Source organism: Electrophorus electricus, chromosome 23 (genome assembly GCF_041902795.1).
Source record: "Electrophorus electricus isolate QZ-2024a chromosome 23, ASM4190279v1, whole genome shotgun sequence".
Taxonomy (NCBI): Eukaryota; Metazoa; Chordata; class Actinopteri; order Gymnotiformes; family Gymnotidae; genus Electrophorus; species Electrophorus electricus.
This window is the reverse complement of record NC_137519.1, coordinates 2,381,151-2,405,000: the sequence shown is the minus strand read 5'-3', so window position 1 is coordinate 2,405,000 and position 23,850 is coordinate 2,381,151. Positions and strand designations below refer to the sequence as shown.

General features: G+C 37.9%; 2 protein-coding genes and 2 long non-coding RNA genes across 8 annotated transcripts in view; 1 reads left to right on the top strand and 3 right to left on the bottom strand.

Annotated features, from left to right (window-relative positions):
* Window positions 1-2,805, bottom strand: part of LOC145653261 (uncharacterized) — a 7,581-nt gene extending 4,776 nt beyond the window's left edge. For both annotated transcript variants that reach the window (XR_014119646.1, XR_014119647.1), the window contains exon 1: window positions 2,652-2,805. This is a non-coding gene — a long non-coding RNA (uncharacterized LOC145653261). The remainder of the gene's footprint in view (window positions 1-2,651) is intronic.
* Window positions 2,806-3,798: 993 nt separating this feature from the next.
* On the top strand, window positions 3,799-21,837 carry lsp1b (lymphocyte specific protein 1 b). Of its 4 annotated transcripts, none has more exons than XM_027010469.3 (14): window positions 3,799-4,057; window positions 7,216-7,344; window positions 8,383-8,896; window positions 8,972-9,087; window positions 9,610-9,700; window positions 9,860-10,027; window positions 11,154-11,195; window positions 11,368-11,411; window positions 12,657-12,738; window positions 13,135-13,272; window positions 14,114-14,212; window positions 14,554-14,643; window positions 14,805-14,910; window positions 21,534-21,837. In XM_027010469.3, exons 1-14 carry the CDS (start codon window positions 4,005-4,007, stop codon window positions 21,539-21,541), a joined length of 1,680 nt encoding a protein of 559 aa, XP_026866270.2. In that variant the 5' UTR covers window positions 3,799-4,004; the 3' UTR covers window positions 21,542-21,837. The 4 variants fall into 4 exon arrangements, with proteins under 4 accessions (XP_026866270.2, XP_026866272.2, XP_026866271.2 ...); XM_027010471.3 differs by having other exon boundaries at window positions 3,800-4,057; window positions 8,383-8,845; XM_027010473.3 differs by having other exon boundaries at window positions 4,038-4,057; window positions 7,216-7,448.
* Window positions 5,886-7,349, bottom strand: LOC113577688 (uncharacterized). The gene is made up of 2 exons (XR_003410662.3): window positions 7,212-7,349; window positions 5,886-6,072 (listed from the first exon to the last, which is right to left on the bottom strand). It is a non-coding gene; the product is annotated as an uncharacterized LOC113577688 (long non-coding RNA).
* On the bottom strand, window positions 15,491-22,609 carry LOC145653188 (uncharacterized). The gene is made up of 2 exons (XM_081706141.1): window positions 22,306-22,609; window positions 15,491-20,910 (listed from the first exon to the last, which is right to left on the bottom strand). The coding sequence occupies exon 2, from the start codon at window positions 20,894-20,896 to the stop codon at window positions 16,634-16,636; it is 4,263 nt and encodes a 1,420-aa protein (XP_081562267.1). The 5' UTR covers window positions 20,897-20,910; window positions 22,306-22,609; the 3' UTR covers window positions 15,491-16,633.
* Between the last annotated feature and the right edge of the window lie 1,241 nt (window positions 22,610-23,850).

Sequence of the window (23,850 nt, the reverse complement as noted above, 5' to 3'; positions counted from 1 at the left end):
GGAACCTGAGAGGGTGCTGTTAGAACAAACAGCCATAAATTACATATATCTATTTTGAGGGTCTGAACCTGGCCCTTATTGTTTAAAGACCCTTGACCCTGGTCAGGTGTAAAGAAACACTTGTCACTAAACGGATAGATCTTTTCTAGTACAGACCATAATGGCATTGTTTAAGCTTCATACTTCACATTGTTTTAGCTTCATTCCACGTCAATAATGACAACCCTCTGGTGTACATACTAGTGCTGCTTAAAGTGGGAGTATTACACAATTACAGTAAAAAAAAAAAATTAGTAGCTTTATTAAAGTTTATTAAACTAAGTAAATTCATATCCTATCGAAAATGTGGAAGAACATTCAAGGCACGCTCACATTCCTTCAGAGTCATTTTCCTCATCTTTTAAAGCAGTAAGTTATAATCCTCAGAAATGTCAATGGCAGTGCTGTAGATATTATTTTTGTAGTCACATTTGTGAAGTCTTGCCTGTTCGATATCCTACTCACTCCTTCTAAGGTTATCCCTCCATCCTTGCTTCTGTGTCTCCTGTCCTTCACTATGTCATTCTTAAATTACCTCAAGGAGGAGCTGGAGCAGCAGCGCACACACTAAGTTTGGCCCGTGATGTCAGGCCTACAAACTCAAGGCACATTCTGGCACCCTAATTTTAGCATGTCCGGTGGCCACCTATTTATTTGGGAGTACTATTTTAAGGGTCAGAATAACTAGTATTTTGTAAATGTATATTTCACTGTTGTGATGTTTACATTAATAGCACTGATTGTACATATTTTGATTACAATTGTCACATTTACATTCAGCTGATTTTCTGAAAATGACTTTAACACTTAAACATGTATGTCCATGTATGGATATTGTTATAATTCTAGCTAAAATCGCTACAAACACAGTTTATATCGATAAACATTTATAGGTGCTGAAGCAATTTTCAGAAAACAATCACTTGAGTGGAAACATGGCCACTGATACTATCGCAGTACCTCGTAAATGTGCATGTGCAAAATCATTAATCAAAATTGTTCTGAACGCAGCTCTGCTTTGATGGCAGAACAAACCTAGCTCTGCATCACAATTTTAACTGTAGTTTGCCTTTTGTTTTAATTAAATGTTTTATTTGGTTGTTATATTGTTATATGGTTTTTTTTTTGTTGTTTTTTTTTTAATAAATTTTTTTTAGATGGTTTTAGTTTCCTAACATTAACCCTAGTGTCAACCTAACACTAGTGTCAGTTCCACAGATAGCTGCTCTATATTCTTCCCCTTGTAAAAGAGAAGATTATATCTGAGTCCTTGACTCTGGACATCAACAAATGTCATCAACATGACAATCCTCTGATTTACACAGCGCTACTTAAGGTGGGCTGCAGAATTCAATTACACTAAATATAACTTCAAAGTAGCAAAAGTGTTTTGAACAGATACTAATGTTTCTAATAGATCTGTGTATTGCTGCGGTACTTACTTTTAAAGTCACTTCTGGAAGTCACAGCTGAAGAACCATGCGGGGTGAATGAGTGGTATTTGAAAATATCCACCTATTGACTGTTAACCAATTACATCCCTTCTGCCTCCAACGCAGAGCTGCCTTCAGAACAGTTTTGATTATTGAGTTTGCACATAAGCCTTGTAAACATACAATTCCATTGTTTTTGAGCTTTGCCACATCTAAGCTCCTAATGTACGTTTATGTTGGTTTATTTAATTTTGTTTCATGGTTTCTTGTCTTGCTCATATATGACACCCTGGTCACTTTTTTATGAGCAATGTCTATGTGTTGGAGAGTGTAAGAAATGTAAGAATTTAATGGGGTCTTGTACAATTTTATGCATCAATTTTGTGCATTTTTGTGCATCATACAGATTGTGTTGACATATAGTGTTGACAGTGGAGTTGACAAAGTATGTGTGGTTTTTTATTTTATTTTCAGGATTAGGTTTAATAATGAGGAATGTTGATACAGTGTAATTGTATGTGTCATTGTTACGACTATAATAATCACTAAAATGCTGGTTATTGAAAAACTAAATGTTTCTGATGATGTATTAGCCAGATATTTGTAGATAGTTGTAACTTTGATATTTGTAACTTTGTTCTGAGTTATTTATATCATGCAGTGTTAGCCAGGAGTGAACTGACATTTTGGACAGAGGTGCTTCATCAGCTGTACAAGCATTGCGCTTAATGCAATTTTTACTATACCATTCTCTCTCTTTCTCACTCTCTGATCCCTCTATCTCTCTCTCAGTCTCTGTTCAGAAGAGCACAATCCCAGGCAAAAATGTTGCACTGCACTCTCGGAAAGAAGGCACAATTGTAAGGAAAGTAAATGCGGCCAAGCACTCAAAGTGAGACGCAGGATTTTTTAAACATTGGATTTTGTATACATGGAAGTATAGACAAACAAAAAAAATCTTACTTTTTTATTGTATCAATGCTTATTTGAATTAATGTTTTATTGTATTAGAATTAATATTTTATTTTTTAAGCGGACCAGTGATAATAGAAACATTTTTTTTAAAGGAAGCTTTTGTTTATTTAGCAAACATTTGTTTATTATCATAGAAAAATAAATAAAATATGCAGGTATCCCAAAGGACTGTGCCAGACAAAAATTGAAAAGGGGTCATCTTACCAACTCATGGGAAATTTCAGAGGTAAAAAACTCGTTTGATCCACAAACAGGATAATTCCATATGCCTCTAAAAGTCACCAGACTGACAAAATTCAACTTCCAATGTGGAAACTGTGTCTCCCTTTTTCTTCTTCTTCTTCCCACCCATTTGTAATCTAACAGGAAGGACAGAAATGTACAGGAAGTACTTTCTGTCCCAGTTGCTCCAGCAGAGGGCACTATTAAGTAAGATCAATCAGGAAAGCAAACCCTTGAGAAATTGTAACTATCAGATATTAGACAAAGTTGTTCCAACTCAAGATGGCCAATATTGTATGTGGCAGCATCACAACATTTGTAATATGAAACAAAGACTGAAAACCCTTAACCCACTTTCTTCCTACATATAGAAGATGTACACCTTAGGATAACACACCTTAGGTCAGGTCATTTTAGAGGCTAAAGCAGTTGGTGACACCAGGCAATGTATGTAATCCTCCATCAGTGAACCTTGGAGAATGTTTTATTCCTCAAATCACCCTCTACATTGTAATACACACTGGGAACACATAAGGATAATGCTTATATCCAAGCAAATTACATCTGAAGTTGTTTTAGAAGTAAAAAACAACTCAATAGTTTTGTAACAGGGAAAAACACACTTAAAATAAATAAATAAATAAATATTTCAATGATAGCTTTTAACTGTACAGCTTTTCCTTAATGATTTCCTCATATATTTAAATATAAAATAAATAATAATCTTTTTTTTTATTTTTATTTTTTTTTATTTTCTTTTTTTTTTTTGGGGGGGGGGGGGGGGGGGGCAGCAATTACAGCCTTTCTGTTTCCCTGTGGCTCACTATAAAGAATACAGCATGTCTGACTGGATCAGTTTTGTCATTTTGTTACATTCAAATCCAGGAGGAAAGGTGCTGTGCATAATTCATGCATAATTTAATACTGGGTAGAGAATTCAGTATCAAGTGATTAAGTCTAAATTAATTAAAATAAAATAAAAAAAGAATCACATTGAGTGCCACATAAATGAAAATCTCACTTAGTTCTTTGTGAATATATTAAGTGAGCTGTTTTTCATTTCACAAAGAAGTCATGTGATTTTCCAACCTACTGATTGGAAGAGAGTGCTAGTGAGGAGGGATACTATGAAAAACCTAAGAATGAGAGAGAAAGAGAAACAGGAGAGAGAAAGAGAGAGAGAGCGAGACAGAGCACTTGTATAATATCCAGTGTAATCTGGATATTTAATTTAACATTTTATTTTGTATAGAAATATTCTGCTGATAGACTACAGAAGAGACTGATAAAGGCTGCTGTTGTTAGTGTGTTGATCGACTGAGTCAGGCAGACCAGATGTCCATGTTAAGACAACACTCCAGAAAGCAGGGACTGCTGAACCTCCAGAGGTGGGTGTGAATGTGTATTTGGTAATGCATTAAAGGAATAACTTGAGTAAGATAATGTCTTAGAAAATGTTTTAGAAAACTCTGCTTGTGAGATTCACATTTTTCCATACAATTACTCTTTCGTTTGGCCAAACAACCTTAGAATTCATTCTTGATCCATATGATGTAATATTTCTATCAGATTCATTGTAATTGTATTGACTGCTGTAAGTGGAACTAAGTTCAGGAGTATTGTGTGTGTGTGTGCTTGTGTGTGTGTGCGCGCGCGCGTGTGTGTGTGTGTGTGCGTGCGTGCGTGTGTGCGCGCGCGTGTGTGTGTGTGTGCTTGTGTGTGTGTGTGTGTGTGTGTGTGTGTGTGTGCTTGTGTGTGTGTGTGTGTGTGCTTGTGTGTGCGCGCGCGTGCGTGTGTGTGTGTGTGCTTGTGTGTGTGTGCGCGTGCGTGTGTGTGTGTGTGTGTGTGTGTGTGTGTGTGTGTGTGTGTGCGCGCGCGCGCGCGTGTGTTTATTTGAATTTCTCTTCTTTGCATTGATATGGTAAATGTAATCTTGGGGAGACTAATAAAGCTTGTGACTGATGCTAGAAGTGCAGTGCAGAAAATGTGGAGTGGGGTTGTTGGTGGTACATTTAACAAATGGCATCTTCAGAAAGGGTACTGACTTACTTTAACGGGTTCCTGTATTGTTGGAATTGGAATTTCTCTAATGATTCACTTTGGCCCATCCCACTGTCAAAATGTATCTGCAGAAGCCCATACACACATACCCACAACCCCCCTGATCAGCAGACCTTCCACTATGCAGGTCATAATGTGGGTCACAGTGGTTCTGGAATTGGCAAAATTACAACAACAAAAGCTTGTAATCTGCAAAATATTAACATCACAATACAATGGGTGATAAAATCCTGCAAGAGAAAGAGCTTACTTTAAAAAATGTGCCCTTTTTTTTAGGTTTTACTGAGTTGTCAACACAAGTACAATTGCATACCACATAAATGACATACAGACTCACAGCCAACATCTGCTTTGCAGAATAGAGCTGACATTGCACACCCAGTCAAATGTTTTCAGTTATTCTAGAGTTTCAGAGTTTCTAGTTACAGTCAGCTATGTAATACATGTTACTCTTTCACTTTTGCAGCCACCATGAGTTTCACAAATTTATGTCTGGCTTTGGTACTTCAGTAGTGAATTTCTACATAGAAGTGCTAAAGGTAATGCTGTCACTTATGGCTTTGGGGCTCCCTGTAGATAATGATAGCAATTCCAAGCAAGATTCCAAACATCTGATCCCGGCCTCTCTGCGTACATCAGATTCTGATTAGCCAAACACAAGTCATGGTGGGCAGTTGTGTTGCGATCTTCTATTTCCAAATGGATTTTGTTTATTTTATGCTATCTGTAAAATGTTTATTTGTTTTAGATTGCACTACAGTGCAGTAAAACATTTTAGCTGCATGCGGCAAGAGATATCACTGTCACAGCACAAAGGTGAAAAGAACTTTTCACCTTTGCTTTTCAGATTGCAATTTTTATTTCAGTCTAGACCTTTGTTGTAATTTTGCAAACACAAAGAAACAGGATACATATTAATTACACAGTCAATAAAATTTCTCCTACAGTAGTTTGATACAATGCAAACTAAATTAGTCAAAGCGCGATAACATATGATATGGAAAAATGCAAAAATGTAACATTACTATCTATTTTATCTTTAGACATGTTGTACAGCTCCTTGTTACCTCAAACTGTTCATAGTTTTGCATTTAAGTATACTTTTGTATGTTTTGTATACTTTCATGATAATAAACACTCAGAGAAGTGGGGATCTAAGTGTGAGAGATATTTATTAATTTTTTATGCAGGCTGTTGAAGGGTAGATGGTGTGGGGTTAGCTCTGTGCCTTAGGTGCTGAAGGCCTGTATGAGGAAATTCCAATTCCAGTTCGATCCAGTACAGAGTCATCACGCATAGGCAGAGTCCAGGAAGTCCCGAGGGATCAGACAGGAGGCTTAGTCTGCATGGAAAACAGAATTCAAGAACCAGGACGAGAACCAGAAACCACTCAGTGTGCATCTCAGGAAATGCAATACTTCGCTGTGTCTGGTTAAAATGGGGAGTTTAATGGAATGACCAGGTGACAATAATTAAAAGTGAGGTGAGTTTGATTTAACCAGACGAGATGTGTCCTTGGAGTAGGCAGGTCTGGGTGTTTGCCTCACCATGTTTGCCTAAAGCTGGGAGTAAACTCACACTTCCTGACTGCTTTGCTGCTTAGATCACATGTCAGGATCATATGCTCCCAAAACACTGTATTCATAAACATACTCTATGATGAATTCAGTTTTATTGTCTCACATTGAAGACAACTACAAATGTTTCCACAGTGACAGGAAAATAAGAAAGTTTTCATAATAAAGACTTTATGTTCTTCAGTGTGGTCACAAATCTTGGTGAACCAAATTGATTTTCTCGCTTTTGTGGGGTCAACTTGTCTACAGGATGTCAGAGAAACATTTCCTGTCAGCATGATATCTGCATTTCCTCTCCTGTCTGCATTTCCTGTCCTGTCCATTATTGTTCATAGTTCATTTCCTGCTTTGTTCCTCTGCCATTCTATCTCTTGTGACCCCTTGTCTTGCCCCCTGAGGTAGTCATGGAGATGTGTTACCTTAGTGATAACAGAATACAAGTACAGGTTTTGACATTACACAGAGAACCTGGGACCTTACATATTCACCACTACAAAAGTAAAGGCCCTGAGTATATATCACTGTATTACTAAATACTGAAAACAACAAAAGTTATTAGTATATAGCATTTAATCAATTAGAACTCTAAAACTGCATATTCTGTGAATTGTATAGAAAACACATTAAGTATATTTTTATTTTCAGTAGCAATATAGCATCATTTGACTACATCATGTGATAGACTACACCCATGTGATATTGTAGGATTTTGACAAAAAGGATTTAAGATTGGCAGAGGAACATTCTCGAAGAACATTCAGTAACTTAGCCTACCGCAGAATGATTAATTTATAATCTTTTGCATTTCAGTAGTGCAGGAGCCAATACTGCTTAAGTCACCAACAAGAACATACTATGTATCTGTCGATAAACAGTATATGTGTGTGTATGTTTGTATATGTACCCAGGATCACAGTTCAGCGGAGCTTGGAAGATGCACAGGAGTCTGAAAGGGAACGCCGATGCCGTGCGAGAGCAGCCAGTTCGACGGTGTCTGCACAAGACAGATGCAAGCCTCAACTGTGCCAGGATAGCCCGTCAGTAATGCAAGCTCATGTGGTCTTATCCTCTGCCAGCATGACCGCTGACCCCCTCTTATCACCCACAACATGGTCTATGTTGTTGTCTCAAACATTATAGGGTAAATTCCACTGGCTCTTCTCCATGCTGGTAGATGGTATGGATGTGTGTTGTATTTAAAGGAATAGCCCCCTACTAAGGGGTTCCACCACTTCCAGTGAATTTTGATTGTCCATTGTAACCCAACTCCACAGTATTCAGATGTTTCTACTGAAACATGAATGCAATCTATTTCAGTCCTTATTTCAGACCATGCTGTGGTTAATCTATCATACAAAGACTAAAAAAGAGGAGAATGATTCAACAGCAGCGTTAGAGGTGTCTGATAAGAGCCTAGGGATAGAAACAGGAAACAAGTGTCAGTTTGTTTGTTTGGTTTCCATGGAGTCTCAGGCCCTGAGCTCTGGCTGACACCTGCTTTCTCTGACTATGTGAGTGTAATCAAACCCACACTTTCTCCCCTGATAATATTCCATCCCCAGTGTTATTACTATATTTTTACAATTAGCTTATGCTTTTGCCCAGAGCAGCTAACACCTGCCAACTGGAGTGGTAGTTTCTCAGAATGCTGCACAATGTAGCAAGATATCTTGATTTTCTGCCACGTTCTTTATCCACTGACCCCACCCATTGCACACTGCTCTTTTAAGGGTTTCTTCATTTACATTTACAGCATTTAGAAGATGCTCTTAACCAGAGAGGGTTAAAAATTGTTTGGTTATCTACTCATAGAATGCATCCTAACCAGTATCACATAACAGAGTACAATTTACAATTGAACCAGGATACTGCTAGATACAGGAGTCAATGTCGATACCTTGAAAGAGTTCTAAAACAAACACAAGTATAATACTGAACAACAATTAATTACAGAAGGATTCAATTAATCAATAGTAGTGAAATATTTAAATAAGCGCAAGTAATCCTGTATCTTTCAGTATTACTGGTAATGTAGATATTTTGTTGTGGAAAATGAATACATCTTTCTTCTTCAGGTGCGAAAGAGAGCAAGACTCTTTGTTATCTCTGGAGGATGCTGATGTCCTCATTGGTTTCTCACAACATGTGGAGAAACAGAGTCAAACAAACAATCTTCGAAAAGTGGAAGCACAATTAAATGCCCACCAACTGCAGCCTCAATTCAACAGCTCCGCCCAACACAGTAAACAACAAATAAATGGCTCGAATGGCCATGTCAACTCTGCCCTATGTTGCCTGACCCCACCTCCTCTTTCTCAGCAGCGAAATGAGGACGGAGAGGAAGATGAGGATGAGTGGGTTGAGGCTGGTGAATGCAGAGAGAAAGAAAGAGAAGAGCAGAGAAGTAGAGAAAGAGAGGAGTCCGGCATGGTGGTAATGACAGAGGCGAAAGGAAGGGGTTGGGTATCGGAGACACCGAGGCAGGAGGACATGCAAATTAAGAGCAGAGAGAGTCAGAGATACAACACAAGCAAAAGTGCAAGTAGTTGTCATCACTGTCATTTAAGCAATCCCACTCTACTTCTTTCAGTACGTAAATCAGTTAGTAGACTGACATTGTTTGTTTACAAACAATAGAGGATGATCGTTTTGTTTTGGTGCCAGGTGAGGGAAAAGAGGAAAGAGATGAGGATTACTTGTACCTCAAAACCACGCCTCCAACAGGAAGTAAGATGTGATATTACTGCTCGGCAGGAAGAAGCTTTAAAGAGCATGCCATGGTACTGATACACTACAGACAAAAAACTTATCAGTAAATAAAGTTAAAATATAAAAAAATAATACATAGCTTGAAGTACTTTTTGTCTGTCTCTTTAGACAATACTATGTCATGAAACAGACTTTGCAGAGAGAGAACACATATAGGATAATTTTATCTTTTCATAACCTAATTACAATGATTCATTAGGTGAACAAGAGCAGATTCTGTATCAGAATGGTTATAATCCTTTAAAAATTGTACATACCACATTTCACTGAGTTGTGAAAGGCTTAGCCACCTCTAGGTGTGTTACACAACTTCCTTCAAGCATGCATCCTTCCTATGTTCAGTTAATAAAGCAAAGTCACATGAATCATGGACTCTGTTGTGGAAAGCTCTCTGCTCAGTGCAAACAGGTAAAATAAAATATCTTTCATCCTTTTCTGTCATGTTGCTTTATGCAGATTAAAGTTGTTCTCGCTCTCTCTCTCTCTCTCTCTCTCTCTCTCTCTCTCTCTCTCTCTCTCTCTCTCTTATGTAGTTTGGTTGAGGGAGAGCCTGTGACAGGGTTAGAGATCAGTGAAAACCCACACCACAGTGAGAAGGAAGAACAGTCACTATTTCAAGAAGAGGTATATACACACACACACTAACGCACATATGAGTATGCCCACAGGCCCACATATAGCGCAAAGCCACACACAGTTGCAGACATACGCAAAAACACACCCACACTCTAAAATATTTGTCATCAAGATTAATTTGATTTCTAATCCATTTTATTTTCCCAGACTGAAGAATGGAGAATGAAAGAGGAAACAGAAGAAGAGAGAGTGAAGAGGATGAGAGAAGAGGAGAGGGAGAGAAAGAGAAGAGATGTGATGGAGAGGATAAAAAAGCTAAGTTTGTCTAGCTCTGAAGCAGATGAACCTTTTAGCCCTCTGAGTCCTACTCTCATGGTAAACGCTGCACAGATAACACAACACCTAACAGCGTCAAAGCATAGCTCATGATAATCTATTTATTGATTATTATTTACTGACATTACATTTTTACTGTGTACAACTGTAACAGTATTTGTGACAACTCATTGCATTAACAACTATTGTGCAATGTAGCTCTTAAGATGACGTTAAACAAAGCAACACTTGGATTGCAGTAGATAATTTTTGTGCAATGTCCTTGGACACAACTTTGCATTACACCATACGACATAACATTTCAATACTTATAACAGAGGCAAATATGAGTATAATGCAATGGTATAATCTTTTATTAGAATTCCTTTAGTAATTTTATATATATATATATATATATATATATATATATATATATATATATATATATATATATATATATATAAAATTGTTTAACCTTATACTATCTGTTAAGCACTTAAATATGCAAAAAAAAAAAAATTTCCACTCTAAGGCCAGAGCTTTAGCCAGACATATTTGTAACACTATAAGAACTATTCTTATAAAGGATATATTTTTAATAGAGTCTACAAAGCACATTTATTTTAAGATTAGTTACAGGAGTTCAGAACTAAATATTTTCGCTTTATTTTGTGGAATTCATGAAGGTTTGCTTCATGAAGGTTTGCACACATTAACCATTTCCTGAACACAGATCAGTCAATTTAGTTAGTTTTGTGATACGGTAGACCACACAACAATGGTAAACTTCGTTATAGAGCGCTACTGGTAATAGGGCTATGATCTCAATTAATCTTTTAATAAGCCTCACTGCTGATGACCTTAAACTTGCTTGTCAAACCTGCATTGTGATTACCAACATGTGCAAATTTGTGTGGGTCTCTCTCTGTGTGTGTGTGTGTGTGTGTGTGTGTGTGTGTGTGTGTTAGGTGATGTGCTCTCTGTCAGTAAATGAAAAAAAAACACACACACACATATACATAAGCACACTGAGCTATTTCTGTTTGTTGCATGTGGTCATCAAAGTCTCTGCTGAGATGTTGAGTGTGTATGTGTAGCTCTTTATGTGCCTGTGTGTGTGTGCACACACACATGTATGTGTATGTGTGTGGCTTTGTGTACATTTGTGTGTGCTTGCTGGTTTCAGGATGAGGATACAGAGGGTCTGACAGAAGGTTATGTGTGTTCGGTGAGTCACTGGCTTGCTGCTTGTGTGTGTATATGTGTATAATGGCTTTGCATGTCTGCATATTGCTGAACACTCAAAGGCATTCACCTGCATTCACACATAGAGACATTTAAAAATCCAGACAAGGGGGAGCTAAATGTGTTTCTAATGCTATGGTATTATTCACTTACAGATTTCTGAGAGGACTGAATGTCTGAGTCGCTCTGTCAAGAATAGGTGGGTTTAGTTATAAAACATAAACTCTCTCAAGCTTAATGTGGTTAGAGTGATTTGTGAGGTTAGCAAACAGAACAAGATCAGCAGAACATGTTCTGGATTGTGGTGTTAGACTGTGAGGGGAGAGAGTAGAGGAGAGAGAGAGAACAGGTACTGAAAATGAGCAGCGTTTTTTGATTATTATTATTTTTTTTTTATCTTAACAGGTTTCCTGATGTAGTTTATTATGACATTGGTATTTTGTTTGTTTTCTGGTTGGACTGGCAGTGCTTTTTGACCAGGAGTAAGAGCTTTCTCCCACGTCAGCTTTGTCAGAGTAGTTAATAGCTAGTTCACCTGCATGCTGTGCTCACTGCTCAAATCAGCACACACGGTGTCACACAGTTGCAGATATAACACTCGAGAAGTAGAATGCTATTTATAGCTATTCTGGCACAGTTGCTGTACTGCTATTGCAGTTGCAGTGAAGTGTGTTTGACTGGAAAGAGATTAGGCTAGCATTTTCATATGAGTTCTGTAACATGGCCTGTATTGTTGGCAGTGTAGAAGTAGGCTTTCCTTTTGTGTGACTGTTTTGAATAGCATCTACAGTTGTCACCTATTTACACATGGCATCTATGTACATGCCTATTTATCTTGACAAGGATTGAGATAAATGCATAGCCTGTTAGGCTACACTCCTTTTTGCAGACAGCAAGTTCCATTGCTAGTTGGCTCCATTGCTAGCTCTATTGTTTGCTAGTTAACTTTCTTCCATAGTTAGCAGTGTATTTTTGACCATGCAGTTCCTGTCCCCAACCCCATTTTGCAACATGGATTTTTAAACATTTTAAATATAAAATAGAGAAGAAACTGCATTCTGACACTACTTGTAGTGATCTTCAGTAGTTTATTGAAGAGCATTTATATTAACACTCCATATACTAAAATTAACACACAATATCCTAAAATTGAAGCATAATGAAACAAACAGGATTGTGACACGTATTTCCATTTCTATTTGAATACAAATACAAATTATTTTGCTGCCTAAATAAATACTTATACAAATGCTGTGCTCTGCACATCCCTGCTAAATAAGCTTCACCAAGGCTTCTCAGATGTGGTTATATTGTCTACAGAGACAACCCTGGAAAAAGCTCCCCTTTTCACTAATTAGGATCATTTCTTGGTTACAGAGGTGTGGTTATTAATGAAATTTATTTGAACCATCAGATTGAAATTTAAATGTGCTTTTTAAAACAGTAACAGCGTTAAGAAGACTGAACCGCCAATGACCATCTCTAAGATTGATAGCCGACTGGAACAGTACAACCACGCAGTTGAGGTACAGAAAGAGTCACCTACAGGATTATACCGATGGCATTTTCACAAATGTCATTTAACATTTAACGCTTAAGATTTGGATCAAGACAATGAGTACTCTGGACAATCCAGTCCAGGAGCCAAAATCCAATCTCTCGTATTACTTTGAAAAGGATTGCTAGTTATGACTGTATCTGTGATTATTCTACCCTTGCAATGAATGAGTGTGGCTGTAATCCATTTCCATTATCAGACATGGGATGAGCATCTCTTGTAAGTGTGTTGTAGTGTCAGCAACTCGTTGACTCCTCTATGAGAAATGGAATGAGTGAGTCAGTCTTCAGCTGCTTGCTGAGAATGTCACCCATCTAACACCGTACATGTGTTTGTGTGGGTGTGGCTGTATGCGCATCTGTAGCTGAGTGGTCAAGAAGCAAGAGACACAAAACAAGTTCTTATGGACTTAGCAGCCAGCCCAGAACCTCTAGCGGCCCGGAAGAACTTGTTTGAGGTGGGAGAAACCTGGAACCAGAACCAGAAGGTTCTATCCACTAAGGTACCTGCCATGTTAATGCTTTGCCATCAGAATTAAACCACATATCTAAGCCTATACCGGAACACTTAAATCACACATTGGCTTTCAATGAATGAAAGATTCAAGCTGAAAATGTTTACTGATATAAATTTTGTACTTCGCTGCGAACAAAATAACATTACAATGGAAACCAAAATCTTCAACCCATGAGGGCTGGATTCAGAATCATACCAAAAATCTAAATAAAAATTGAAAACACAGTCATTATGGCAACTCATAACGTGACTCAGTAGTGTGTATTGCTCCCACATGCCTGTATGTCCAGACAATGTCTGGGCAAGCTCCTAATGAGATGTCCTTGTCCTGGGGTAATGTGTAACAATGGCACTGAGCATTTCACCCCCAATGTATGTTCCTTCTGGTGTTTTTAACCGTAATTGTTGGACGTAGTGTCTTATATGTGGATTCACTAAAATGGGCAGTTGAAAACATGGATGAATAGGTACATGTATATATGACTGAATTAATGAGAATATGAGTACTGAATACTAGATTATTTGAGTAGTATGTGAATTTGTTACTATGTTCATGATGTTTTACTTAGAACTATTTTAAATACCATCATCTAAGTTGGACAAAATTCTATCTAATTTTTTATATACTAGATTTGTACTTATATTCCAAATATATAAAGGTGTACACATTATTATAACACTGCATTATAAATTGTTATACTTCCACTATAATAAAACACTATTTCTTTAATAACTTATATGTAATATGGGGAAAATGATCAAATCATAATTTTCTTGCTTGAAATGCAACAGGAATTTTAGGAATACTTTTGTGATTTTTAATTCAGGATACTGAAGGCCTGAACGTGGGTGTGGCAGATCTGATCACTCAATGGGTGAAGGGTAGCCCTGATGTCCATTGCAAAAGCCCCTCTTCCAAACCAACAGTCAGTAAAACCTGGACCTCAAAAGCTAAATGAAAAAATCTCAAGTTTTTAATCATTTAAGAATCTACCCATTGCAGTCTCTATCTGCTGGATCTTCATCTCTTTCCAACTTACCCTCAACTTTCTTATTTCTACTCTGGCTATATATGCTGTTCTACTTAGTCTTTCCTGCTGTCAGGTAACACTCAACCCTCCAACATACTGATACAGTCATCTGCTGGTTGGTTGCAGAACAAATAATTTTTCACTTAAGACCTTTCACCTGAAGCTTTAGCTACTAATAGTTAATGAGTGAATAAAACACGATAAATGTTCCAACCACAGCTGTTCTCTCCTATCAGCCTAATGAGGTGAAGTCTGGTGATGTGCGACTCAAAAAGACCATGTGGGAAACACTGGAGACATCTTCAACAAAGAAACCAGAAGGGAAGGTAAAGCACTCAATGCCATTCTGAACAAAAGTGGAGGCTACTACAGAGCTTTGCTCTATGGACTTAACAGATACCATGAAATGTACATATTTTTTCATTTACTCCAATATATGAATAAATATGAATATTAGACTTTTATTTTTGTTTTCCTCCCACTCTAGGCAAGCTTGGGGAAGAAGTTCAAATTTGTTGAGACTGGCCATGGGAAATATGAAAAGGTTTTGGTTGGTGATAGTGACAGTATCAATCACACAAATAGAAAACAAAGTAAGAAAGTGCCCTTTATACTGTAATCTGACAGCTGATCAAATCTTTACTGAGCATTTGCATTTATTCCTTATTTTGTGTAGCTATAAGCAGGAGGTTTATAAAGCTATAGACTCTTGTCTATAAAAAGTTCTTGTAAGTTATTTGTATCGGCACCTTTCCTTTGTAAGGTGAGAGCTTTTCACCATGTTCCTTTCCTTTGTGAATGCACCCTGCTGTTGTAAATGAAACAGCTGCTGCTGCCTCTAGTCTACTACACTTAAACATTTTGGACTGAATGAAATGATCTTTTATATAGAGTGCATATATGTGCAGAGATAATCATCAGTTAATCACACGGTGGTGAAAAGCAATTTGGCCTCGAAATATTCCGAATGAAACCTAGGGTTAAAGCTGCCATATTAATTAGCACATAAAAACAAAACAAGAAATGACCATGACTAAATCATTTACATTGTGCATGTTTGCACTCTGTACTTACACAAAATATTTGCACAAACAAAATAAAAACACAAGCAGAATCACTGATAAATAACTTCTGACAACAAAAATAGAGAGAGACCAGTAATAGGAGCACCAATTCTGTCAAATATTTATTTATTTTGTATATATTTTTTTGTATTTTAACTATTGCTTACATTTCAACCACTGTGAAGATTTACTATAACAGAGAAATTAAGCTTTTTCATTTGAAGTATTAACCCTGACAAATACTAGTGGCATTAATGTAACATTTTGATGTCAAACATTTTTATATCTACACCACTCATCAGGAAACAAAACTAACCTTTTATGAAACAAAATATCTATAATAAAAAGTCTCAAAAACATGCATGAAAAATAAACCCATCTCTGTTTACCACCCATTCCCACTCTGAACAGAAGCTTAGCCTTTGTAATATCATAATAAACGTTCTAATACCGGTTCCACTTCATGGCACTGATGCCATCTTGCTGAGATGGCACATTCTAAACCATTCTGTGCTAGAACATTTCCTAGCTCACCAGACCTCCAGCTGTCCTCTCAGTTCTTTATTTTGACTTTCTCATTCTTTCTCAGACCCCAAATTATGTATCATGTGTCTCTGTCAACTGTCTGCCACAGCCTGATCAGCTGGAGCCTTCACTCCCTCATTCCTTCCTTGCAAGTGCAGGAATGTACCAGTCTTACTTAGAGTGCAGAGACTATTATAACAGGACTCTGGCCTGGCACTGTAGGTCTCCTGAAAAAGTTGTTACTTCTGTAGTCACATCATTGTATCCAGTTACAGTTTAGTCCATGTCCACTGCATTCAGCTCAAATTTAGTCATTTTCTTCTCTGTAATATGTGAAATCAAAACAAATGACAAGTACATGGTACTCCTGTAGCTCAACTGGTATCAGGTAGCTCAAGTTATTAATCACTAAAGTCATGGGTTTGATTACCTGATGTCTGTTGATTATTATATGTATATAACTCTGGATTAAAGCATATGCCAAATGCTATAAATCCTACAAACTAAACTACAGTACTTCCTTTCCATAAAAATGCCAAAAATTGGCTCATTTGCAGTTCAAATATTTGGGAATATTTTCCTCTCATTTTAAAACCTTAATATTTCTAGTTTACTAATTAAAATAAACTGGATTTTATTTTATTTTTTTTTACCAGTTTTCTCCCAATTTAGTCATTGACATATCCCAAATTTTAATGATTACTATTTAATTATATCTGTGGAACAACTAAAGATCACTTGTCTTTGTTTTTGCTGTACCAAATCCTTTGGCTGTCCTGTTAAAGTCTTTTGGCTCTTCCCCTTCATTTTTACGGTGTAACAAACTCCTCTCAAATACTGTGGCAATTTTGGTAAGAGGTTTTTCAGCTGCTTCTTTTAGCTTGCGGGCATCAAAGCGAGGACTGTAGAGAAGGATTGGTAGGCGATGCACAAATGACGGGACTTCTGGTGAGCTGTCTTTTGATGTTTTTCTCTTGTCTACTTCAATTTTGTTGCCATGGATATGCTTCATTATGTTTTCCTTGGTGGAGAACATTTGGAAGAGTACAGCATCCCACATTTTCAGAGCTCTGGGGGCTGCTTTTTTTTCCATCACATCATGACTCATCATTTCCTCTTCAGACCCAATGGTCTTGTCATTCTCTTTCTCTTGTTCTGGCTCTGGAAAATTGGGCTTTTCCGGTTCCACTACCATGTGCTTCTTCAGTCGGGACCAGCCACTAAGTTTTGCTTTTAGGCCCTTAGGCTTCTGCTTTGGGCTTACTTCTGCCTTCTTCATGCCTCCCTTCTCCACAACCTCTGGGTGTTCAAAGTTTATATGTTGTTTGGCCATGTCCTGTGCATTATGTAGACTGGTCCTATTCACACTGGATTCTTCAGTTTGAGGAGTTGTAGCTTGCGTGTTTGTGGGTGAATCTGTTCTGAAGTTGGGCATGAGAGTCTTACAGTGAACAGTCACAGGATCAGACACTTCAGCATATGTAATAGTACTGGATTCATTTAAATTTGTTGGCATTTCTGATTCTGATTCTATGGTAGACTTTGTTTTGGATGGAATAGTGACATTAACAGGAATTTTTGTTTCTGTATCTATAGAGGATGTAACAGATTTTGCTGCTTTAAGCAACGCTTTTGCAAGGTTGTTCCTGGTACTGATTGGTTTGTTGAGAGATGCTTCCCTGCTAAGTGATTTGGTATGTGATATAGAATGTTCTACAGAGTATTTAGACTCTGTTAATGTGTTTAAAGGGAAGTCTATGTCTTTGATGACCACACCTTCAGGTTTGGTTGAATTTGATAAAGATGTGGATGAATTTTTGTCAACACTATGTTGTTTTGCTGCTCTTGCTTCTGTATCAACTTTAATAGAGTGATGAATGTTTGTAGCAGAAAATATGCAAGGTCTTGGGTCTGTAATAGAAGTGCTGCATTCTGTAGTGTGTGCAGCATTCCTGACTATGGGTTTAAGGTGCTGGTTTGTAGCTATATTCACAGTGGCTGCTTGGCTGTCTAGAGTATTCTTCCTTGAACTGCTGGTGTTCACAGCAAGTTTGGTGAGTGGCTGGTTGTCTGATGAAACTGTGGTATTGCAATTTTGCTCTAGAATTTGAGGAGCTGTGGCATCTTGAAAAGGCACATAAAAGCTTTCAATTCTTTGGTTGTTCTGAGTCAACAGTCTAGGAACTGCTGAGGTTTCCAAATAGTGTGAGTTATGTACTGAAGAAAACAATACAGGTATAGGTGAGTTTGACTTGGAGCAATCTATCTGACAAGAGTCTGAACTTTTAGGTGAAGCTGGCTTTGAGAAAGCTCCTGGTTTATTTGGTGTACCTGGGATGCTAGTAGTTTTTAAATCAGCAGTGATTATAATGGACTCCCTAGTGTGTGTATGTAGCATTTCAGGTACTTTGGTATTAGTGGACTGCAATGGTTTACTTCCATTTTTAACTGATGTCAGGCTGTCTGTTGCTCTGGAGAAGTTCTTAGCCAAATTGACTGTACTAGAAGATTTGGGATTTGTTTGTGTTTCAGTGAGTTTTGTCTCTAGAGAAACAGAATCCTTTTTGGACTTTGATGGAACTGGTATAAGGGCTGTCAGCACAGAGACAGGGTCAAATATTTCTGTCGGATATACAGATTTTGATAAATTCTCTGCCCCTGTTGCTTGCATTGGAATATTTTGTATTGATAAAAATTTTTTTGTTGACAATCCAGCCGTGTTTAAGTTTGGAATATCTGACTGTGCCATGGGAAAAGGGCTAGTTGGCATTTTTTCTTCATATGCCATAGATGAAGAGGTGCCAATGCTCAGATCTCCTAGGGTAGGTGCTCTTTGAGTTTCTACCCCACATACAACACTGGCAGAATTTACAGATTCATGATTAACAGCTAAAAATGATGATATTCCAGATTTAGCACATTTTTCCTTCAAAGCAGGCTTTACTGTATCTGGAGTAGGGTTTTTGATTGATTTTATCAGTTGTGCCTTGCTGTTTAGAATGTTTGAAGAATCTATAGCCTGTAATGTTCCACAGGAGTCTGACATTTGTGGTTTTGAAGTTTGTGGCAAGCCAGTTTCTAAGATTTCAGACATTTCAGTGAACACTTCATCACTTGAAATAGCTTGCAAGAATGAATCACTAGATAATCCAATAGCTGATTTGGACATTAAAGAATTACTTTGTGCATGTTTAGGACTGTCAGATGTTTGAAGCAGAGATTCTGGCCGACCATTACATGTGTTAGCTTTAATTCCACCATAAGCAATATATTCTGCTGGAGTCAATCCATAGTATGTTGATTTTATTTTAGGGATGTTCTGAGGACTTTGTACATTGTCAGGTTTCTCTTGTCTAAGGAATTGTACTGAAGGTTTGGGTGACCAATAGACAGGGTTGTTTGGTATTTGATATGTATGAGGAGTAGCTCTTGAAATGCTATTTTCTGCTGTCACTAAACAAGACTTTGATGTCAACACTGGTATATGTAAACCACAATCCTCAGACATATTATACTCCTGTTTAGATGTAGAGGCAAACACTTCATGTTGTCTTGATTTTTCCATACAAGTTTCAGTTGAGAAAGTCTTAGACGATGAAATTTTACTGCTTGGCAGTTTTGAAGTCAAGTGTTTCTTAGAATATTCTTTAAAAATTGCAGGTGTTTCTTCAGTGTCCAAGTGAAGTAATCCATTGGGTGTAGATAATATCACTCTATGTTCAACAGCTGGTTCCAACATTTCATTATTTAGTTTTACTGGAAAATTCTCTGGTGAAATAATGGGTATTGTGGATATTATCTCCTGATCATTCTGCATTTTGGTTCCATGAGTATTAGGCACAAAGACAGGCACATCCTTGGATGATGCAGAGTGTGAAGAAAATTTATTAGCACAGGAATTTTGTTCATTCTGATTTTGATGATCAAAAAAAGTTGATTCTATACATCCTTTAGTTGCAGATCCTTTAGTCTCTGAGGATATTAGTTTGACTCCTTGTGAAACAGACACTTGATATGTTGAATTTAATACACTACTATTCTGAGGAAGTGGCTTTGATATTTCATAAAACGTAGCCTTAGAAGTATACATCGTCTTTTGCGGAAAATCTGATGAGTTCTTCATATTTAAAATCTTGTCAGTGGATCCATATGATGCAGGAGATTCATTTGAAATTGTTTTCATGACATGATCATTTTTCAGATGATAACTGCCCAGTGGACGTGCAATATTTGTAGACCAACCTCCATAAGACTGGCTTACTGTTCTGTGGACAAATGTAGGAGCACTTGTTGGAGCCAAATGTGGACCAGTTGGCTGAGTCAAGGCTGATGCTTGTGTTTCAATGGAGGCTATATAAGTATCTGCAGAAGGATTTGTCTGAACAAAATTAAATGATACAGGGATTTGTGGTTCCTGATTTTCTGCAGTGTTAGAGATTTCTGGTGTATTCGGTGTGAATATTTGCTTGAAGGCTTTTTCAGAAGACAGAGCAGGTTCAACATCTGTGGCTAGCTCGCTGTCATCATCAAACAAAAAAGAAGAGCATGTATAGAGAGGTGCTATTTGGCGATCAGATGATGGTATAGCAGCTGAATATATCTGTGAAGACAGAGTCGGAGTGGAACTGTAGTGACGACTATAGGCTGAGCAAAGGTATGGGAAGCTAGAGTTGTGTGAGTCAAGAGCCCTGGGAAAAAAGCCTGACTCTTGAGTCAGAAAGGAGTCAAGTGTCCTGCTGTAGCGAGGAGTCTCTGGGGTTGCAGGGGGAGAGGAGAGACCACTGTACTCCTGATCTGCACTCGCCTCACTCACAGGTGACAAGTTTGACCGGAACGGTATGGGTGTCTGAGTGGAGGAGCCACCTATTTTCTTGGACTTTTTCTTGATAAGCTTCTGCAGACGGGCATTGTCCTTCCCAGGCTTGGGCAGGAGGGGAGGGGGGTATTGCTGGGAGAGCAGGTCTGATTGGCTACCATAATTTACAGCCATCAGCAATTCACTTCCTACAGTAAACACACACACGTTTGACATTTAGCATGTTTTAGTTGTACATGCACCTCAACTCATAAATGTGCATTGCTCACCATAAGATTTAATGAAAAGATAGATTAATCAGTTGTGAGAATATTTTTGAGTATGTTTAAAACTGACACAAGCAGGATATCCTACAAGGGAATATTGATACTTAAATATGTTTTTAAATTTCCCACATTGATGTAGGTCACATACCAGCAGCTTTCCTTACTCAATTGCTTTGGTAGATGCTGCAAAATACACAACCTACAACCAATATATGCTTTTCAGCGTTGAGACCTCATCTGTACAATTAACAAAACTACAGCAAAGCAAAAACATTTTTGCTGGGTAAATAGGTGTTAGAATATTTTCAAATAGTGCTGAAAATATACTTAAAATGAAAACATTTTATACAATCTATTGTGATGCTGATTAATTATCTTACTTTAAGTAAGAAAGGGTTTATAATTGATCTAGTAAAAAAGATTTTGGAATTTGACTTGACATTCAGGATGTCTATAATTTTCAACATTCTTTTACTTATGATACATTTGCTAAATGCTTTAGAATAATTTCCAAATATCCCTCCTCTATATCTCTCCTCTTCCAGGCCAGTAGGACCCTGAAGATCTCTGAAGCAATGACACTGGACTTTCTTCTGAATTAATTCTATTAATTTCTCTAAAAAGTATTATGCTCAGCATTGAACTAAATGTCTTTTCTTTTAAGCCTTGCAATCTAGATAAGTCACTAAATTTTAGCCTGATTATTTTTGCTCCTCTCTGTATTTTGAGTCATATGAAGACACTGTTCACTAATAGTCTCTGCTCATTCATATTATAATGTACTTGGATGTCTGCTGTCCAGTTATTAACCTTGCAGTCGAATAAATTATACAGGCAAATCAAAGGAAAGTAGAGTGCCTTTTTGTGATTGTTAAAGAACAATCCCACCTTTTATCTTTTTTAAGTTAACACTGTTCTAGGATATGCAGTAATAACTTCTGTTGGTGCATATGAACAGATCTAGAGCATCTCACTGATCTGAGACCTGAACTGACATCTAAAACCATTGCACCCCCACCGTTTTTGGCTTTGGTAGCGCAGATACGTGGCATACTTTCCATCCCAGCTCAAAAAAAGAAAGAGTAATTAATAACTTGTTAAACTAAATAAACAATATTAATAACCTAAGTTATTAAGTGCAGTTTCTGTGCGAAGGGAAAAAAGAAACCACAGAAATCTCTCACTGCACACATTCATAATGCATTATAGAAGCAAATGCTATGTAGAGACTAGTGTATTTATGGATAAATGTTTTCAATGTATGTTTCATGAATACTTTTGTTTAGAAAGTGGGCATGCATAATTAATTACATTTACCTGTGAGAAGTTAGCAGGGTATGTGTGGCAGCTCCAGTTCTGTGTTCTCAGGGTGCAGAGCTTCAGAGTTGAGCCCCAGGGCACTGAGATCGAGTCATACCAAAAATAAAACCACTTGCCCTAAATCCAGGGAGCAGTAACCAGGCAGGGGGTTTCCACTTCACCTGAGACATATGACTGAAGGAGAGGGGGCATTTGTGTAAGTGTGTACTGCTGCAGTGCTGGTATAGTGTCAGATGCCCCTGCTGGCTGCTCGGAGCACTTTCTTGCACTACTCATCTGCTACAGAGACACACTGTGATTTGCTGGGAGCCAGTGAAGTAGAAGAATGAAGACTAACATCCTGAATAACAGGATATTACTCATGTCTCAGAGGATCATGATGCTGTGGTTTGCTCAATTTCAGGATCAATTATCTTGTTTTTGAAAGTTATATTGTTAGTTCATTCAAACTACTATAGGCCCTTTCAGACATGCAAGGTAACCCAGAACATTTCCAGAGGAGAATGCAAATGTCCAAATTGGTTGTACCAGATAATACTGCGCAGAATTCATCATGCAAGCTCTCTTGTACAAAGTCCAGCAAATGTCCGAATGAGCCTCCATGTGTGAAAAGAGCATTTTCTATTATGCGACTGGCTGAAGAGATGAGGAGATTGGTGAACCTCAACCCGTCTCAGCTGCCATGGCTCCTCCCACCACCCCCTGATGCCCCCTGCTGTAGCCCACCACACCTCCACCCCAGCCAACTACTTCTCCATTGCCCTTGATGGATGTTCTCTCGTGGGATGGGTTTCGGACACGTGCACACCATCGGGACAAGACTATAATAAATTTGATTTGATTTGGTTTGAACTTCTGACCCTGAAATAGATTCAAGGAACTTCAACAGATTTGATCAAACAATGAACTTGCTACCTGACTGTTATCTGAACAGTTAGGTGAACAGCGATCTAAACGCAGGTTATAAACAAAACGATTTCCGCAGCGCAAGTTTTGCATCAAGCCATGACTCCCCTCACCTAAACCACCTAAACCATATTTCCTGTAATGAGAATGCATCACCATTTCAAAACCAGTTTTCAACATACCCTCGCCCACTTTCCATGGGAACTCAGAAGTGCGTAGCAAATGCATCACATGAGTGGCCCCTTACAGCCAATGGCAGGAGAGAAGGACTTGGAGAGCATTTTTCCATCGGAACGCACTCGCCCTCAGCAGTAAACACATTTAAATGAACTGATTTATTTGGGGATTCATATAACACACTACACTTCAGTGACTACAGTAATGGATGACCCTTGAGATGGCGTCAGGGGACAGGCGAGGCAGAGCAGGTGAGGGCATGATAAATATACCTCTGAAACATGCAGCGCATCTCAGATAGGGAAACTCTGGACAATGACCTGTTTCACTGGACATTGTCACATTTTCATATATGTTTTCACACATTTTCTCACATGTGAAAATGACATGTAAATTTCACGTCATCATAACTATTCTAGCACCAGGTTTGGCTGGCCTGAAACTCTAGCTCTAATTCAC